This window comes from Vicia villosa, linkage group LG2 (genome assembly GCF_029867415.1).
Source record: "Vicia villosa cultivar HV-30 ecotype Madison, WI linkage group LG2, Vvil1.0, whole genome shotgun sequence".
NCBI lineage: Eukaryota > Viridiplantae > Streptophyta > Magnoliopsida > Fabales > Fabaceae > Vicia > Vicia villosa.
Window position 1 is genome coordinate 218,125,948 of NC_081181.1, and position 18,830 is coordinate 218,144,777.

Sequence of the window (18,830 nt, forward strand, 5' to 3'; positions counted from 1 at the left end):
TGTGCGTGTGTTATTCTCGTTGTATCGTTCGGCTTTTATAGAGTTTTACACCGAACATCATTAAGTCTTTGTTTGGATACTAGATATTATTTTTAATTTAAAAAAGGAAAAAAATTTAGGAGTATATTATTTTCATTTTGTAAAATTTTCAATTTTGTGTGTTATATTGGCCAAGGTAATCAAAACCGGATCGGACATCGAACCAATGTTTCTAAGGGTTTAGGGTTTTAAAATTTGACCAGAGTTGAACCGGGTTGAACTATATATAAATAAATATTTTTTGTTATATATAAAAATAATAATGCACAAAAATAATTATATTTTTTAAATAGTAAAAAAATTATTGATAATTTTTTAAGGGTCTTGCTAACCAGTGCCCTTAGGGCAATGGTTAAGCATTCCAAAAAAAGAAAATATTTTATAGGAAATTTAAAATTTCAATTTTTGAGGCATTAAATACGCAGATTATTGAGATAACTTTACTATTTTTAAAGTCTTAACTATTGTCCTGAGGGCACTGGTTAGCATTTCTCATTTTTTAATAATATTTTGTAACCTTATATATTTTTAATAGGTTAGATAGGTAAACTCAAAAATTTCATTTTAATATAATAATAATAATAATAATTAATAATTTAATAATTTTATCAGCTATTTGTTCATGACACTGCCGAATCATTTTCTATGCGTTGAACTGTATTTTATTGTATTTATCTATTATATATTATTATACAAAATTCACTTTCATTCATCAAATGAATAGAGAATAACAAAAGAATTTAAAATAGTTTTTACTTTGATTTTTCTATGACAATGTGTACTAAAGTAATTGGAGAAGGAAAAAGAAAATTAAATAATGCATTATTTTTAATCAAAATGAATTCTTTAATCATATTTTTATATATCAAAAGCAAAATTTGGTCCGACCCTAAAAATTGCCTAAACCGTTGATTTTTGATTTTTAACCTATTTTCCGATTTAAATCCCGGTTCTTTTACATGCCGGTTTTTAGGTCCAAACAGACCGGTTAGGATTCTGGTTCCCGGTCTAACAGGTTGAAATGGCCGGTCCGATCCGGTTTTGATTATGATGATATTGACAACTAATTGAAAGTCTTTTATCAAAAATCACCATGCTCTAACCTTGAAGGAATTTGGAGGACTTAGACAAAATTTTCAAATATACTTTTTGTTTTTATATTATTATAAAAATTAAAAATATGTTAATGGTAAACATTCTTTTATTATTCTATATAATTTTTTTTTAAAAGTTAAATTTTTCGTATATTTTAAAAAAAAAATTCTAGATCCTCCATTTTCTTTTCCTCCAAACTCCCTAACAAAATTTAAAAAAACTCTTTAAGAACTTAGAACGATAAGAGTTAGATTACCCTAACATGGAGAACTAAGATTTAAATTCGAATCGAGGGACATTCTTATATTTAGTGTTTAATATCCCTAGTAGAAAATGGTGTTGTAGGGGTGGCAAACGGGCATGCCCGCCCCGTTTAGGCCCGCGAAAAAATGGGGCGGGGCGGTGCAGACTTTTTTAAGAGTGCGGGTCTAAAACCTTGCCCCGTCCCGCAAAAAAGTGAGGGCGGGGCAGGGAAAGCCCGCGGGCATTCGGCTTTTTAGGCCTAAAAATAGTAAAATTATATGAAAAAATAAATGCCCGCAAAAACCCACAAAAAAACGGAGCGGGGCGGGGCGGACACATTAAAGAGAGCGAGCCTAAAACCTTGCCCCGCCCCGCGAAAAAGTGCGGGTAAAACGGGCTTTCCCCGCGGGCCGTGCCCGTTTTGCCACCCCTAGGTGTTACTATCAAACTATTAGATTGTAACATGTAATGAAAGGTTTGTATTGGCCGACTTATCATTTCTTTTTTAAATTGTTGATTTCTAAATATTAAGTAATCAATCGGTCAATGTCACTAAAATTAACTGGCATGACAATGGTTGCATTTTGAACCAATAACTCACATTCATTTAGGGACTGTTTGGTAAGACCCAAAAAAGAGTTTTTAGCTTTTAGCTTTTCAGCTCATATTAAGGAAAAAGTTCTGTTTGGTAACGATATTTTAGCTTTTAGCTTTTTTACTACTCCCTCCGTCTCATAATAAGTGTCTTATTTGCACTTTTTTCATGTCTTAAAATAAATGTCTCTTTAGAAAACCAATGCAATATTTATTAATTTTTTCCACTACTATATCCCTATTTATTAACTTTCACGTTTTTCAACTACTCTACTACCTATAAGAAATAAGGGTACTTTAGTAAATGATATTAACTTTATCATTAAAACCAACACATCCAATCATTTTCTTAAGATCCACGCAAAACTCAAATAGGACACTTATTATGAGACGGAGGGAGTAGCTTTTAGCTTTTTTGACTAGCTTTTAACTTTTTTTTTTCAAAAACTATTTGAAGTAGCTTTTGATCTTGTAATTTTTTTTCTATTTATACCTTTATTATTTTAACAAAATATTATTACCTTTATTAATTAAAATAATCTTTTATGTTATTTTGTATCTATCACCTAATAAAACAATTAATTTACCAACACTCATGTTAGCTTATCAGCTATCAATTACCAATTATAAGCTACCAAGCTATCAGCTATAAGCTACTAGCTATCAGCTACCTGCTAGTTTTAACAGACTGAGCCTTAATCTAATTATAAATATTATATCAAAATATATAATGTATACACTAAATCAAAATATATATTGTATCTTGATAAATAGACTTTTATACTAAATCAAAAGTATGTAATGGACTTTCTTAGACCATGTCATAAATAGACTAATTTTCAAAGTTAGAAAACGATATAATAAAATTCTCATGATTTTAAACATTGTTTTTTTAATGCTCTTGAATTTTTTTAAAATTAGTTTTGTATAGAAATTAGTAAAATATAAATATAAAAAATTAGTCTATGATGTTTTCAATTAACTTTGTATAAAATAAAAAATTAGAAAAAAGTACTTTTTATTAATTAAAGTAGTAAAAATGATTATTTTCAAAGTTTAATAAAATTTGAACTCAATACAATGAACATACAATACTTATAAGCATAAACTAAATACTCTCTGTCCTAATAATTGTCGTATCTGATAAAATTATTTGTTTCAAAATATATACTATTTTCTTTTTTGGCTTTATAACTCTCTGGTTCATAGGGGAAATAGGTCATATTAATTCAGAGTTTTGAACTGAGGTATCAACACTGACCCAACATTATTTCCATCAAAAATCAAAATCGATATTCTCAAGTATCTTTATTTGCTGGAGCTCCTATTATTCTCTTTCATTTACCATATTTTCTTTAATAAATATGAAATGACCAATTATGACAATTATTTTGGGTCAGAGGAAATATCATTATGAAAAAAATAACTTTATAATCTTAAAGAATATATTTTAAATATGAGTCTTACTAACCAGTGCCCTCAAGGTAGTGGTTAAGCATTTCAAAAAAAATTTTTTTTATAAAAAATATAATATTTCAATTTTTGAGGCATTAAATACGCAGATTACCGAGATAAATTTACTATTTTTAAAGTCTTAACCATTGCCTTGAGAACACTGGTTATCATTTCCCTTTAAATATATATAAGAAATTTATTAAATGGCCATTAAAGTGTAGAGTTAGTAATAATAATTTACTTTTTCAAATACTACTTTCAAAATGGATTTAAAAATTACGCCCCCAGATTTATTTTTGAGGTCTTCATTTGAAATTCAATTAAAAATAATATTTAATTATATTTTGTTTTCATTTAAAATTTAATTTTTATAAAAATTTATATTATAAATTTATTATTTTTAAAGTCTTAACCATTGCCCTGAGAACACTAGTTAGCATTTTTCTTTAAATATATATAAAAAAATTATTAAATGGCCATTAAAGTGTAGAGTTAGTAATAATAATTTACTTTTTCAAATACTACTTTCAAAATGGATTTAAAAATTACGCCCCCAGATTTATTTTTGAGGTCTTCATTTGAAATTCAATTAAAAATAATATTTAATTATATTTTGTTTCCATTTAAAATTTAATTTTTATAAAAATTTATATTATATATTATGTTTAAAATATCTATAAACTTTTAGTTTTAATATGATTAATTAAATTATAATAATGTTTATATTTTAATTTTTGTTTTTATGTTTTTTTTTTAAATACTGTTTATTATTGCAGTTGTTAAAGTTACACCCATAAATTATTTTTGTTTGTCGTTTTTTAATTCTTTTAAATAATAATAATAATAATGATTTAAAATGGATTTTTTATTAGAAAAATTAAAATTAGTATTTTACAATCCTGATTGGTCTAAGATGAGATTTGATCCATATCCTTTCGAGTTATAAAGTCAAATTTTTATCACTGACTACTTAATGAGTATTTAATAATTGAGTTGTTTTGTTCAAAGTTTTTGTTTTTTACGATAATATCTAAAATTTTTATTTTTTTTTATTTTTGTAAAATCTCATAAAGTTAAATAAATAATATTTTATATTTTTTTTACAAAATATTCATATTTACTCTTATTTATTGATGTAAATATAAGTTAATTTAATATAAAGTAAATTAAATTATTATTTTATCCTAGCTTAACTTTTAATTTCAAATATATGTATATTTTAATAGTTATTTTCAACTTATCCATAATTGTTTCATCAACTAAATTAATATTGTCATAAATATTTTTGACTAGCTTTCATTTTAGACTACTTTCATTTATTTTTGTTTTTTTGGAATATTACTTTCATTTATTTTGATCATAATTAAAATATGAAATTCTTGTTTCGTATTTTTTATCAGTCAATTCTGATTATTATATTAAATTTTATTTAAGCATAAAATATTTGTTTTGAATACATGTTTATATATTTTTATTAGATTTTTCTTGTGAATAATTAGATTAGAGTTAAAAGGTAGTGCACTGACAGTGTAAAATAGTTTTACACTATGATCCAATAGGGAGTCATGTATGTGCCATGTCATTAAAGTTTTTTTTAAAATAAAAGAATATTTTAATTGGATGCATGGTGGTGATTGATTGACAGTGTAAAAATATTTTACACTGTCAGTGCATGACCTATTTTCTCTAGATTATACGTTTTAATATCCTCAAACATTACACCCATTATAGTTAGATCTTCAACTTGTTTTCCTTTTATGTATTTCTTTTTGCTTCACACCACAAATCTTCTGTATTATTATATAAATTTCAAATTATACACCATAGATATATTTAAATTTAGATAGCATAGATATTAAGAAGCTGAAACAAACACATTATATTGAAACAAAGTTTATATAACAAGATTAGTATTTTATAATCTGTATTTAATCTAAGAGATGATGTATAAATTTAAATTTAGTATTTATATATACTTATAATAGAAAGGAAAAAAGAGCAAACATTCTCATATTCCACATATATTTTGATTAAGCTAATTGTTTCGCCTATTAATAATGGAACTTCACCTCCTTTGAAGACGTCACAAGGGTGTCCGCCTTAGTGACCTGGAACCTCTCTCACCATGTTTGTTAAAACTATTCTCATTTATCCTCTTAACTCATTGTCATCACAATCACTAGTACTAAATTATTTTTTTTAAAATAAAATAAGAGTGAAATATATGACAATTATGTCATCTCAAGTGGAATAAAACAAGAATCGAAATATTCTCTACATTAAAAAAATAGAGTAAAAACTATCATTACAAAGTAAACAAGGCTAGCAAAATCTAAATTCACAAATACAAAATTTATCCCTACAAAATTCCTAACGATACAAAATTAGTAATAAACTTAAGCATACACACGGGTTTAGGTATGATATTCGCATTTATTTTAAATAAAAAATTAAAAAAAAGTTTTTAAATTAATAATTAGATTTTTCCTATATAAAAATATAAGAATCGATATTAAAATTTTTCCCGTATACCATTTTTGGATCATAAATATCATCGTATATAAAAAGATTTAGATCAATAATAAATTTTCTCCATATACAAATATTATTTATGTTTAGGTATCATTTAAAAAACATCTAGATCAATAATAAATTTCGTATAAAAATATTTAGATCAATAATATTTTTTCCAGTTTATCATTTTTGAATCAAAATCTTGTGGATCATAAATACCATTTTTTATATATAAAAATATTTAGATCAATAATAGATTTTTTTCTCGTATACAAATATTATTTATGTTTAGGTATCATTTACAAAAATAACTGGATCAATAGTAAATTTTGGTATATAACAATATTTAGATCAATAATAATTTTTTCTTGTATACCATTTTTGGATCATAAATACCATCTTTTGTCTATAAAAATATTTAGAATAATAATAATTTTTCCTGTATATAAATATTATTTATGTTTAGGTATCCTTTGCAAAAATATTTGGATCAATGGTAAATTTTCATATATAAAAATATTTAGATCAATAATAGATTTTGTTCCTGTATATAAAAATAACACCATTTATAAAAATACATGGATCAAATATATTTTATCCGTACACAAATATTATTTTTTGTAGACATTATTTATAAAAATATTTAGATTAATAATAGAATTTGACTTTGACCCATAAAAAACATTTGACACATAATTAGACTAATAACATATATTTTAGAAACTAATTTACTTGTGAATTAAAAAAAGAGAATAATAATCGTGCACCGAAAGTGTATAATTATTTTACACATGCAAAAAGTAAATTTTGGACACAAAATACCCCAAAATGGTACAATTTAGTTGCAAAAGTACAATTTAGAATCAAAAGTACAATTTAGTTGCAAAAGTATAATTCAGAACCAAAAGTACAATTTAGTTATAAAAAGTAAATTTTGGATACAAAATACCCCAAAATAATGAGGTGGCGGACAAAGGCAAAATGTTAAAATGATATTTTTCACAACATCTAATTTTCTTATATTATAGATATGTACTTTGAAAAAGAGAACCAAACTTATTGACGCAATGATTATCTTTACGAAAGATATAAGAATTACAAAAACTTAAATCTTTACGAAAATATCAATTCAATTTAGACATCTATGATAAGCTTCCAATAAATAATATTAAGAATTTTGAAAACTAAAATTATCAATTAGGAATTAACCCCTAACCACAAAGAGGACCAACATTTTCTAAAAAAATTCTATGGAGATTATAGCACTGATTAACTTAGAATTAAAAGAAGTACTATCACCAATGTTTATAACAACAACTCAACAATTCAGCACAATAATCCCAAAATATAGCACCATAAGCAAAAAGACCTAGAAATTTTATAAGTTTAGAAGTATAAATAGTAATCATAAATCATTTCAAGATTCAAAACTCATGCACATATGAAGAATAAATAAATTTTGAGAGCTTACCAAATAATCATGTTAATATCGGAATCTGATGAATGGTGTTACCTTCGAACATGTCTTTGTTTATTAAAGGGTAATAGTAATTGACGCAGTCGGAAGTCGCCCAAAGGAATAACAAGCGCTAAACCTTGAATAAAAACAGGGTTGCAAGCGCAAACCCTATAGATAAGCTCTGGAGTCCACCAGGAATAAAGAAAACTTTGGATTCTATTATAATAAAAAAGATAATCCTTATGGCCATGCCAAAGGTCTTTAAATACAGAAAACAAATAAACCCTATTGGGCCTTATGGGCCTTTAATCCAAAACAAAATTAAATAAAACAAATAAAATAGAAATTGCTTAAATATTAAAACTAAAATTGCTTAAATATTAAAATGCTTTCCGACGTGCGATTTCTTCTTTGATACGCACAATCCTCCTACATCAGTCTCTTTCACTTCTGAAGAACTCGACCCCGAGTTCTCTTCTTGATAAAGAACTTCATATGACAGCTTGCAGTATTCATCAACCCTTTGATCACCATTGGACAAAAACATTCAGTTTCTTTTACAGCCTCATCAAGCTCCTTTTCACTCTGCGTCATCATCAAGAATCTAGGATTCTTTCCTCCTGGATTCTTATCAAAGTGCAAAACAGGAGCCATAGCAATTTTATATGTGCCCCATGTAAACATCATCACGTTATCGCGTCCTTGATAAGTGATATCATTATCAAACTGCCAAGGCCTACCAAGTAAAATATGACAAACATCCATATCAAGAACATCACAAAGTACCTCTTCTCTATAATGTTTTCCGATGGAGATAGGAACTCTACAGGTTAGTGTTACTCGAACTTGGGAGCCCTTACTTACCCAACCGAGGTTGTATGGCTTCTCATGTGGTTTTGTGGACAACTTCAAATAATCTACCAATTTTTTCGACACCAGATTCTCCATGCTGCCACTATCCACAATTAGATTACACACTTTGTTCTTGATAGAACAATGTGTCTTGAACAAATTCTTGCGCTGCCCTTCGTCTTTGGATGCTAGTAACATTTGCTGCAACACAAAATTTACCCTCTCATCAGATTCTTCCACCGCAAACTCAACATCGACATAATCATCGTTCTTAATTGTAGGATTTTCTCTTTCTTCATCTTCCTCCCTTTCTTCCACAACAGCAGCGACTCTCCTTGTTGGACAAACATTCGATTTGTGGCCTCTTCTGTTACAACGATAACACGTGTCTATAGCGGATCTAGCATATGGATTATTCGGCCTCTGAATTGGTGCTTTACCTTGCTGCACACTGCTAGAGCTGCTAGCCCCCTTATTCTCAAGATTAGAATCCCTGGGTGTTGCATTCTTTTCCTTGTCACCTTCTGATTCACAGTTACTTTGGGGTGAATACCTTTCAATAGACGAGAAATTTCGAGGGGATTTCTCCATCAATTCTGCCTTCAAAGCCAAACTGGATGCTTCATCTACGGTCCATACAGTCTGTAAACCCATCTTCTCCTGCAAGGATCCCTTTAGGCCACTGATGTATCGAGCCACTTTCTAGCTGTCTGATTCTCCCAATTCATTGCGCTCAGAAAACCGCAGGAACTCAGCTGTGTATTCAGTCACGGTTCTCTTGCCCTGAACACACTCGATGTACATCTTATAAAGAATCTGCTCATAATCCTCCGGTAAAAACCGCTCCAGCATCAATTGTTTCATTCTTCTCTAAGTTCTGACTGGCCCCTTCCTTTGTCTCTGCCTTTGAACAACAAGTTTCTCCCACCAGACAGCTGCATTACTTTTAAGCTTGATCGCAACCATCTTGACTTGTTTGTTCTCAGGGACACCCATAACGTCGAAGAACCTGTCGACATCGATCTGCCAATCAAGAAACTCCTCCACTCCCATAGTTCCGTAGAACAATGGAATATCAGCCTTCACTCGATAGTCATGGTTGTTCTGTAGATTCCCACGATTAACCTCTTCATCGCAAGTTTCTTCCTCATCAGAACCCGAATCTTCGACACAGTTTCCACCCCGCAGAACCCTAATCGGTTCCTCTCTCCTGTCTCTTCGCCGATTCCCATTGTTGTTGGCGTTGTTCGCCTGATTTGCTAAATTTGCCATCTGTTCAGTCAAAGCAGTTAGAGCCGCGGTAAAAGCCGTGGTAATTCCCTCAAGATATGCTTTGGTCACCGGTTGATCCGCCATAGTTGTCAAGCTATGAAAAGAACAGGAGAAAACCTGCTCTGATGCCAACTGACGCAGTCGGAAGTCGCCCAAAGGAATAGCAAACGCTAAACCTTGAATGAAAACAGGGTTGCAAGCGCAAACCCTATAAGCTCTGGAGTCCACCAGGAATAAAGAAAGCTTTGGATTCTATTATAATAAAAAAGATAATCCTTATGGTCATGCCAAAGGTCTTTAAATACAGAAAACAAATAAACCCTATTGGGCCTTATTGGCCTTTAATCCATAACAAAATTAAATAAAACAAATAAAATAGAAATTGCTAAAATATTAAAACTAAAATTGCTTAAATATTAAAATGCTTTCCGACGTGCGATTTCTTCTTTGATACGCACAATTCTCCTACATCAGTAATTCACCCACTGTAATGTTAGCGAATTTTGCTTTCCCCCTCCCTATCTTTTGCCAACGGTTTTTTCAAAAAAACCGTTGTTAAAACCTGCCTTTGGCAACGGTGGGGGGTAAACCGAAACACGCTCATATTACAGGGGGTAAATTACTATTAACCCTTTATTAAATGTCAAGTAATGTTTATATTAATTGTTGAATAATTAACTTCAAACACAATAGGGTGATTGATGACTATTATGTATATGTAATAATTAATTTCAAAAGACGATTGTGTTAACTTTAATGATTCTCATACGAGAAATCATAAAATGAACATGAGCAAAGGTAATAAAATAATTTGTTGTTTTCACATGGTTAGGAACAAATAAATCGCAACTTGAAAAATAAGGTTTTAACACAGTATTATAGCATGTTGGACAATGATCCAATTAACAGCTTCATCTAATGGATAAATATGTTATGATATATCATGGTATATGAGGTCTGAACATAACATAGTGGTGTATGCCTACAATATCAAAATATACACTGATTCACTACAAACCTAATTCCTAAACTCACAATAATATTAATACATTTCAAATTAAGTTCTTTAATTACCCTTATTCCCCTGGTTTTTTTATGCCTAAAGTAAGTTAGCCATATATACTTGCATTTTTACCATATTTGTTCATAAAGTCAATTTATTAGAAGATTCATTTATCCTAATAAACTATTATTTATTCCTAAGATGATTAGATAGAGGAGTAAATATATAGCATAACAACATATGACCAAAACATACTAGGGTCACACATTCATAACATACAAAAAATAATATTAATGTCATTGGGTTTCAAATTATCCAACACAAGGAGTTAGCTCACAACGAGCAAAGTAATTACAATAAAGAAATCAAAATTATAGTTCATATGATACTTGTTCTCGGCCCCTCTAAATCTAATATAGTTATTCCATTGGTTATAGGATGTAATGAACTCCTACCATTATTTAATGGAGGCTACCTCATTAATCTATTTGAGGGACTTATACCCAAATCACCCTTATTAAAAAGGGTGTATATTAGACTTTTTGTTTAGTTATACACTTAATTAGTGCATGTATATAATTTGATTTGAATAAAGGAATCAACTTTTTGTGTTACCAGCTTTTTTTATATAGGTTAATTTATGCTAAATAGAGATTAGTCAATAATAAATTTCAATTGATATTTTATGGCTAAGAAAAATAATAGAATATAAATTTAATATTTTTCTTTAAGCTGGTAATGATTTGTAACTAATTAATAATAGTTATTAATTTGTTAACCTTTTGGTTTCAAATATAACATTCCCTAAAAATATCATTCCTTCTACCTTCGTTATGAGAAGAAATAAGACAATATAACAATCAAGTGATTAAATTTAAGTGGTTAATAATCTTCATTTAAGTGTGAATCATTCAGAAGAAACTAATTTCAAAACTTGGAAGGAATAATTTTATGGCAAGATTTACTCACCCTCAACTAAATCATAGATTACCAAGGCCCTTCCAATGAGATTTGGAGGATTAACTAAATAAATTGATATAAGTCTAGCATGCACGTCACAAATATAATAAGTATAATTTAGTGATATGTTATAAGATACTTATGTTCGGTCACTATTATAAGTAAATTTCACTTTTAAGGTACATTTGATTATTAATGTATCTAATCCATATATAAATTAGATACATTGACAGTCAAATATACCACAAAAAGTGAAATTTATTTATGATAATGATCAGAGGGTGTATATCATTTTACACTTATTAAACCAATATATATTTTGACTTTTCAATATTCTGTTAGATGTATGCGTGTGTGTGGTCTAGCGGTGAATCGTTTGGGTCTTGAGAGTGTGCTCCCGCTAGATACAAATTGCTTATTAATAAAAAAAATATTTTATTTTTTATATATATATATATATATATATATATATATATATATATATATATTCAATTCTTATATAATAAATTAACTTGTTGACAATTTAAAATATTTGGAATTTTAGTTTATTTAGATATGAAAAAGCCTTGTAGGAATATGAACAATTAGTAATGACTCACTTATGCTAATTTTTTTTATTAGAAACATTAAATTTTGAAAGAAAACACATAAACTTAAAATTGTACACAAAACTTGATTTGATATAGCAATATTATTCAAAACAAGAGACAAAAATGCTCGTTTTTAGCTTCTTATTTCATGTTTTACCATCTTAAAAGACTAGATAATAAGGTACTTTCTATTTTTAGAATGATGCTTTTAATAATAGTCAATTTTACAAACAAAAATTTACTAAATTTCCTAGTCTTAAGCATAAATTAAAGCATCTTTAATAAGTGGTAAAAATAATTACAAGTGTTAGTCATCTCATAAAGATAAAACACTATATATATGAATCTCACATCACAAATTATGAATTACATTCATCAAGCAAAGTAGCAATTGTTGAATTACCTTCATTATTTCAAGACCTTAAAAGAGATATCAAAGATGAATCAATCACAGAATGTAAGCCATCAAGCTGGCCAAGCCGCAGGACAGGCTCAGGTCAGGGGTGGCCCTGAGCACGGGCTCGCGGGGCGGGAGCCCAGGGCCCCATAATTTTAGGGGCACCAAAATTTTATTTTATCCCTATATATATTAAAAGAGAATTTTCTATTACAAAAATACTTGCTAAAGAGAATCTGAATTTGTAAATGCTAAGGACAGTGCTGAAAAGATTGAGAATGAAATAGAGATTGAATGTGTGTTTATTCAAAAACGTTAACTTAGTAGAAAACAACACTATGATGAAAATCCATCTCAATTCACACAACTGAATATTGAGTCTGCTAAAGAGTCTTTACGAAATCACTATTTCTTATGTATTGTAGATCAAACAATTAGCTAACTTGATAGAAGATTTGAGCAGTATAGCACATATGAAAATATTTTTGAATTCTTATTTAGTATTGAAAGACTTAGATCATTATTGAGGAACTTGAAAGCATGTTGTAAACATCTTGAAACTTGTTTAAAATATGACGATTCTCTTGATCTTGTTGGTAAAATTTTGTTTGAAGAATTGAAAGTTATTAGAGAAATTTTAACAGTTGAATCAAAATCAAGCTATATGATATTGAGTTCTTCAAAGACTTTTAATTGTTTTCCTAATGCATTCATAGATTATAGAGTAATATTGACTATTTCTATCAGTGTTGCATCTGCTGAAAGAAGTTTTTCTAAATTAAAATTATTAAAATCTTATTTGAGATCTACTATGTTACAAGATAAATTAAATAGTCTTGCGTTGGTTTCAATTGAAAGTAATTCTTTGAAGAACCTTGATTATGAAAAAATTATTAACGATTTTGCAACAAAAAATGCTAAGAGGATGATATTTAAATAATAAAGGTTTGGTCAATTTTTTTATAGGAAAAAATACCAGATCAAGAAGAAGAATATTAAGTCTCTTTATAGTGGTTCATGTTTTGATGTAGTATAAACATTGATTCAAAGATTTATATTTCTATTCTTTTTGCACAGTGTCAAATGAAAATGTATTTTTTACCCAATTATTTCTCTTATCCTTATGTATTTATTGTTAAAAATTATAGGGCACCACTCTTTTCATTTGCCCAAGGCACTCAAATTCAAAGGACCGGCCCTGGCTCAGGTGAGTTATTAGTGCCAACATGTATTGGATACAATCATGCCCTTTTAATTTTTTGTATATTTATTTTAAATAATTATAGCATGATAGTTTGATATGAAATTATTGTTGGTTTAGGAGAAAGGAAGCAACATGATGGACAAGGCAAGCAACATTGCACAATCTGCTAAAGAATCTTGTCAAGAGGTACAAATTTTTTTTTTTTATATCACCACCGGTATAGTCGGGTTTGGAGATCTACTCTGACATCAAGTGGGTCAAGTCCCCTCCCGATCGCAGTTGTGCGGGATCGAACTGTGATTCTTCTTACTAAGTCCAGCGCCAATCACCATTAAACTAACTAATGATTAGTTTTTAGCCATATAATTTAGGATGAGTGAAATTCATTTCTAAATTGAATTACATAATAAATAGAGTCTCTCTAATAATTATTGAAGGCAAAAGTGAATCTTGATTTGACTTATTTTTCAAATTAATACTAATATTTTAAAATATTTATATTCTATACCACAACCTTATTCATAATCAAAAGATTATTTACTATGTTATAGGCTGGTCAGCAAATGAAGGCAAAAGCACAAGAGACTGTTGATGCTTTAAAGAGTAACGATGGGGCGAATAAATGAATCTATTTATTGAAGAGCTCTCTTAAATAGTTTTTATTTTTGTTTGTTTAGGACTTTTATGTATTGAATTCCTATTTTTTGCCTTTAGTATATTTTTTAAAATTATTATTTGGATGAATATAAGTATGATTGTATAACATCAACTTGAATTAAGAGAGACTGCAATTTTATTCAAATATATTGAATAATTTATTTTTATTTAACTCATATGCCAATTTATTTCTTTGTAGTTTGTTAATGAATATTTTTTATTGGTTTTGACGTGAGCTTCTATCTATGGTGGTTAAACAATTTGATCTGGCCATAGGGAAGATTGCGTATTATAATTTTGGCTTCTATCTTGATTAATTAAGTTATTTTGATAATAAGTTATAGGCTTTAATTGATTTATGGTTTTCTAATTTTGTCTTGTGGTGATTATGTAGTATTAATGTCTGATTTTGCTATATATTTTTTTTAAACAAAAGGGAAAGATATCGTTAAACAAAAAGAGAGAAAACAATACAACACAAAGGGATCAAATCAAGACCCTTTAAAGACAAAGCCAAAGCCTAGGGGTATCCTTCTTGTCTAACAAGTAGTCTCTCATGATATCTTCATGGACAAAATAAAATTCAGATGTAGTTTTGGTTTTTAAACCCATGCTAGCCAAGATGTCCGCACAAAAATTGGCTTCTCTAAAATTATGAGAAATCCTAAAATCAATGTTTAAAATATAGGTCCAACACGAGAGCCAACGAGACCGAAGCATCCAAGGAACTAAAGCATGGTTACTGCCAGCATTAACAACAAAGCTACAATTTATTTCAATCCACAACTTAACAAAATTCTTATCCTTAGCCAACTCTATAGCATTGATAACTGCAAGAAGCTCAGCTGATTCCGGGGATTCATCCGCTAAGAAATAACTGAAGCTCATAATATGACTAGCATTATGATCACGAAAAATTCCCCCACAGGCAGCCATGCGAGGGGAGTCTATAGAAGCACCATCAACATTGCATTTGATCCATCCTAATAAAGGAGGAGACCAAATGACCTCTTTAGTTCTTGCGTTGGTGCTTGGATGAATTATAATATCAAACTGTTTGAGAATAGAGAAATTCATAATGTTTTCATTAGAGACTTTAGTAGAAGAGTTTCCCACAATCTTGGCTTGAGCTTTAACCATGAACACACATGACTGCCAAGAGATGTCTTTGTCCTCAAATCTGCCTTGATTTCTAGCAGTCCAAACATGGTAGAAAATTCCAGCAACATTAGCATTTAAGATCGCCTGCACTTGAGGGGACCAGTTGATAGCTAAAGCTCTTTTACAGTCCTCAATGCCCTTAATCATAAAGTTCAGATTCAACATGCCAGAGAACCAGTTCCACATTTTACTAGCAAACTGACAATCAAAAAATAGGTGAGCAGATTCTAACCAACAGATTGGAAAGGATCCTGAAAGAGATTATACACCCTAGTCAAGCTGCTTTTGTTCCTGGTCAGAATATCCACAACCACATTTTACTTGCAACTGAGATGATGAAGGGTTATACTAGGAATGGAGTGACACCTAAGTGTATGCTACAACTTGACCTTCAGAAAGCATATGATATGGTAGATTGGAACTCTCTTGAGTGCATCCTCCATGAAATTAGTATGCCTCAAAAGTTCATAGGCTATATCATGCTTGGAACTACCAGTGTCACCTATAGGTTTAATATAAATAGAGAGTATACTGAGGTGCTGGAAGCTAAGAGAGGGTTAAGGCAAGGGGATCCCATCTCCCCCCTGCTATTTGTTATCATTATGGAATACATGAGTAGGATTATGGTGAAGATGCAGTCAGACCCCAATTTCAAGCACCACAGTAAATGTAAAAAACTAGGCATTACACACTTGTCTTTTGCTGATGATGTATTATTATTCAGTAGAGGAGATTTAAAGTCTGTGAACCTTATTCTTCAAGCTTTCCAAAAAAAATCAGATTCTACAGGTTTAAGTGTCAATCCCCAAAATTGTAAAATCTTTTGCAGTGGGATGGAGGAATCAACCATTAGAACCTTGAAGCAGCAAACTGAGTATAATGAGGGATCATTATCTGTCAAGTACCTTGGTGTCCCTTTATCCTGCAGGAAGCTCAACATTGTGCATTACCTCCCTTTGATTGAGAAAATTGTTGGAAGATTTAGACATTGGTCGACAAAACTTCTCAGCATAGTAGGCAGAATCCTTTTGGTCAAAAGCATTTTCCTGGCTATCACATAGTATTGGATGATGTGCTTCTCTATTCCAAAAACTGTTATTCATAAAATTGAAGCAATTTGTAGAGCCTTTGTATGGTCGGGAAAGGATGAAAGTAAGAAAAGCCATGTGGCTTGGTAAATGGTTTGTTGTCATATAAAGCAAGGAGGTTTGAATATTATCAATATGGGTCCGTGGAATAAAGTTGCTACACTCAGTGTTTATGGAACATTAGCATGAAGATGGATAATTTGTGGGTGAAGTGGGTCCAAGCGTACTATCTGAAAAGGAACACTGTCTGGTCAGCATCTCTCCCTACCACAAGCTCTTGGATAATGAAAGAAATTATGTTTAATAGAAGTGAGGTATCTAATCATCAGCAGCAATGGCTGGAGATGCAGAGTAAGAGGAAATTCTCTATGACAAAATTATACCAAAGACTTATTCTTGAAGATAACAATGTGAGCTAGAGCCATGTTATTCAGCATAATTCTGCCAGGCATAGATCAGTGGTGTGATTGTGAATGGCTTGCCATGAGAGGCTCGCAACCAAAGTTAGACTGAAGCGTTTAGGACTGTTGCAAGAGGATCAATGCAGTCTTTATAATGAAGCTGCAGAGGACATTAATCACTTGCTATTTTCCTGCATGATAACCCATGCCATTTGGAAAAGTGTTCTTGAGTGGCTTGAGCTGGAGCATGTTCCTCTCCAATGGAAAGAGGAGATTACATGGATAGAAAGGCACACAAAAGGGAAAGGATTTATTCACAGTACGTTGAAGATAGCTATAGCCGAAACTGTGTATGGTGTTTGGATGTACAGAAATTCAAGGATATTTGATGCTAATGCGTTGACAAATCACACGAAAATAGTTAGAAACATTATTGATACTATATTGTATAGGGGATGGATGAGAACAAAATATAGAAGTAAACTTGCACTACTTATGATGTAGTAGTGCGTTTAGGTTCTTTTGTTTTTGTACGCTCATTTGTTTAAATAATATATTATTTTAAATCAAAATCAAAATTTGAATCAAAATATTTGGATCATAAATAGTATTTTTTGAATATAAAAATATTTAGACCAATAATAGATTTTTTCCCGTATACAAATATTATTTATGTTTAGGTATCATTTAGAAAAATATTTGGATCAATAGTAAATTTTCGTATATAAAAATATTTAAATTAATAATAGATTGTTTCTCGTTTACCATTTTTTAATCAAAATTTTTTGGATCACAAATACAAATTTTCATATATAAAAATATTTAGATCATTAATAGATTTTTCCCATATACAAATATTATTTATGTTTAGGTATCATTTACAAAAGTATCTTAATCAATTGTAAATCTTCGTATATAAAAATATTTAGATCAATAATAGTACTTTTCCCGTATACCTTTTTTTAATACAATTTTTTTTAATCATAAATACAATTTTTCATATATAAAAATATTTATATCATTAATAGATTTTTCCCATAATACAAATATTATTTATGTTTAGGTATCGTTTACAAAATATCTGAATCAATTGTAAATTTCCGTATATAAAAATATTTAGATCATTAATAGTTTTTCTCCCGTATAGTCGTATACATTTTTTGAATAAAAAATTTTTTGGATCATAAATAGCATTTTTCATATATAATAATATTTAAATCATTAATGACATATATTAATATAATAATATTTTGAATCATATAAATTAAAGTTAATGATAACTGACACACACTTTTGTATTTTATCCAATAACATACATTTTCAAGTATATTTTTAAATTCATTTTAATTGAAATATTTTTTTAAACTAAAATTATTATTATTTTCTTTAAAAGTATTGTATCTTAAAATAAAAATTATTTCAAATTATATTTCTTCGTTATTAATATTTAAAAATTAAATACTATTTTAAATGTAAATTGACAATCATTTAAAATGATCATAATAATTTTATTATTAAAAATTATTTATTAAAAAGTAATAATAATAAAGTAATAAAAAGTGAAAAGTTAAAAGTGAAAAGTGAAAAAGTGAACAGTGACTTGGAAAAAATCAACAAAAAAACATTTTTTGCCCCTAAATTATTTATTTAGATTAAGATAACAAAAGGGCAGTTGGGTATTTTCTAGAACATGTTATTTTCTTATATTATAGAATTAAAGTTAATGATAATTGACACACACATTTATATTTTATCCAATAACACACATTTTCAAGTATATTTTAAATTCATTTTAATTAAAATATTTTTTCAAAACTAAAATTATTATTATTTTCTTTAAAAGTAT

At 29.0% G+C, this 18,830-nt stretch overlaps 2 protein-coding genes across 2 annotated transcripts; both read left to right on the forward strand.

Moving 5' to 3' along the window:
- Positions 1-12,454: 12,454 nt before the first annotated feature.
- Positions 12,455-14,409, forward strand: LOC131648268 (stress-induced protein KIN2-like). Its single transcript, XM_058918044.1, has 3 exons — positions 12,455-12,572; positions 13,795-13,863; positions 14,229-14,409. The coding sequence occupies exons 1-3, from the start codon at positions 12,516-12,518 to the stop codon at positions 14,301-14,303; spliced, it is 201 nt and encodes a 66-aa protein (XP_058774027.1). The 5' UTR covers positions 12,455-12,515; the 3' UTR covers positions 14,304-14,409.
- A 2,647-nt stretch (positions 14,410-17,056) lies between these two features.
- On the forward strand, positions 17,057-17,488 carry LOC131651345 (uncharacterized). The gene has a single exon (XM_058921010.1). The coding sequence runs from the start codon at positions 17,057-17,059 to the stop codon at positions 17,486-17,488; it is 432 nt and encodes a 143-aa protein (XP_058776993.1).
- Positions 17,489-18,830: the final 1,342 nt, after the last annotated feature.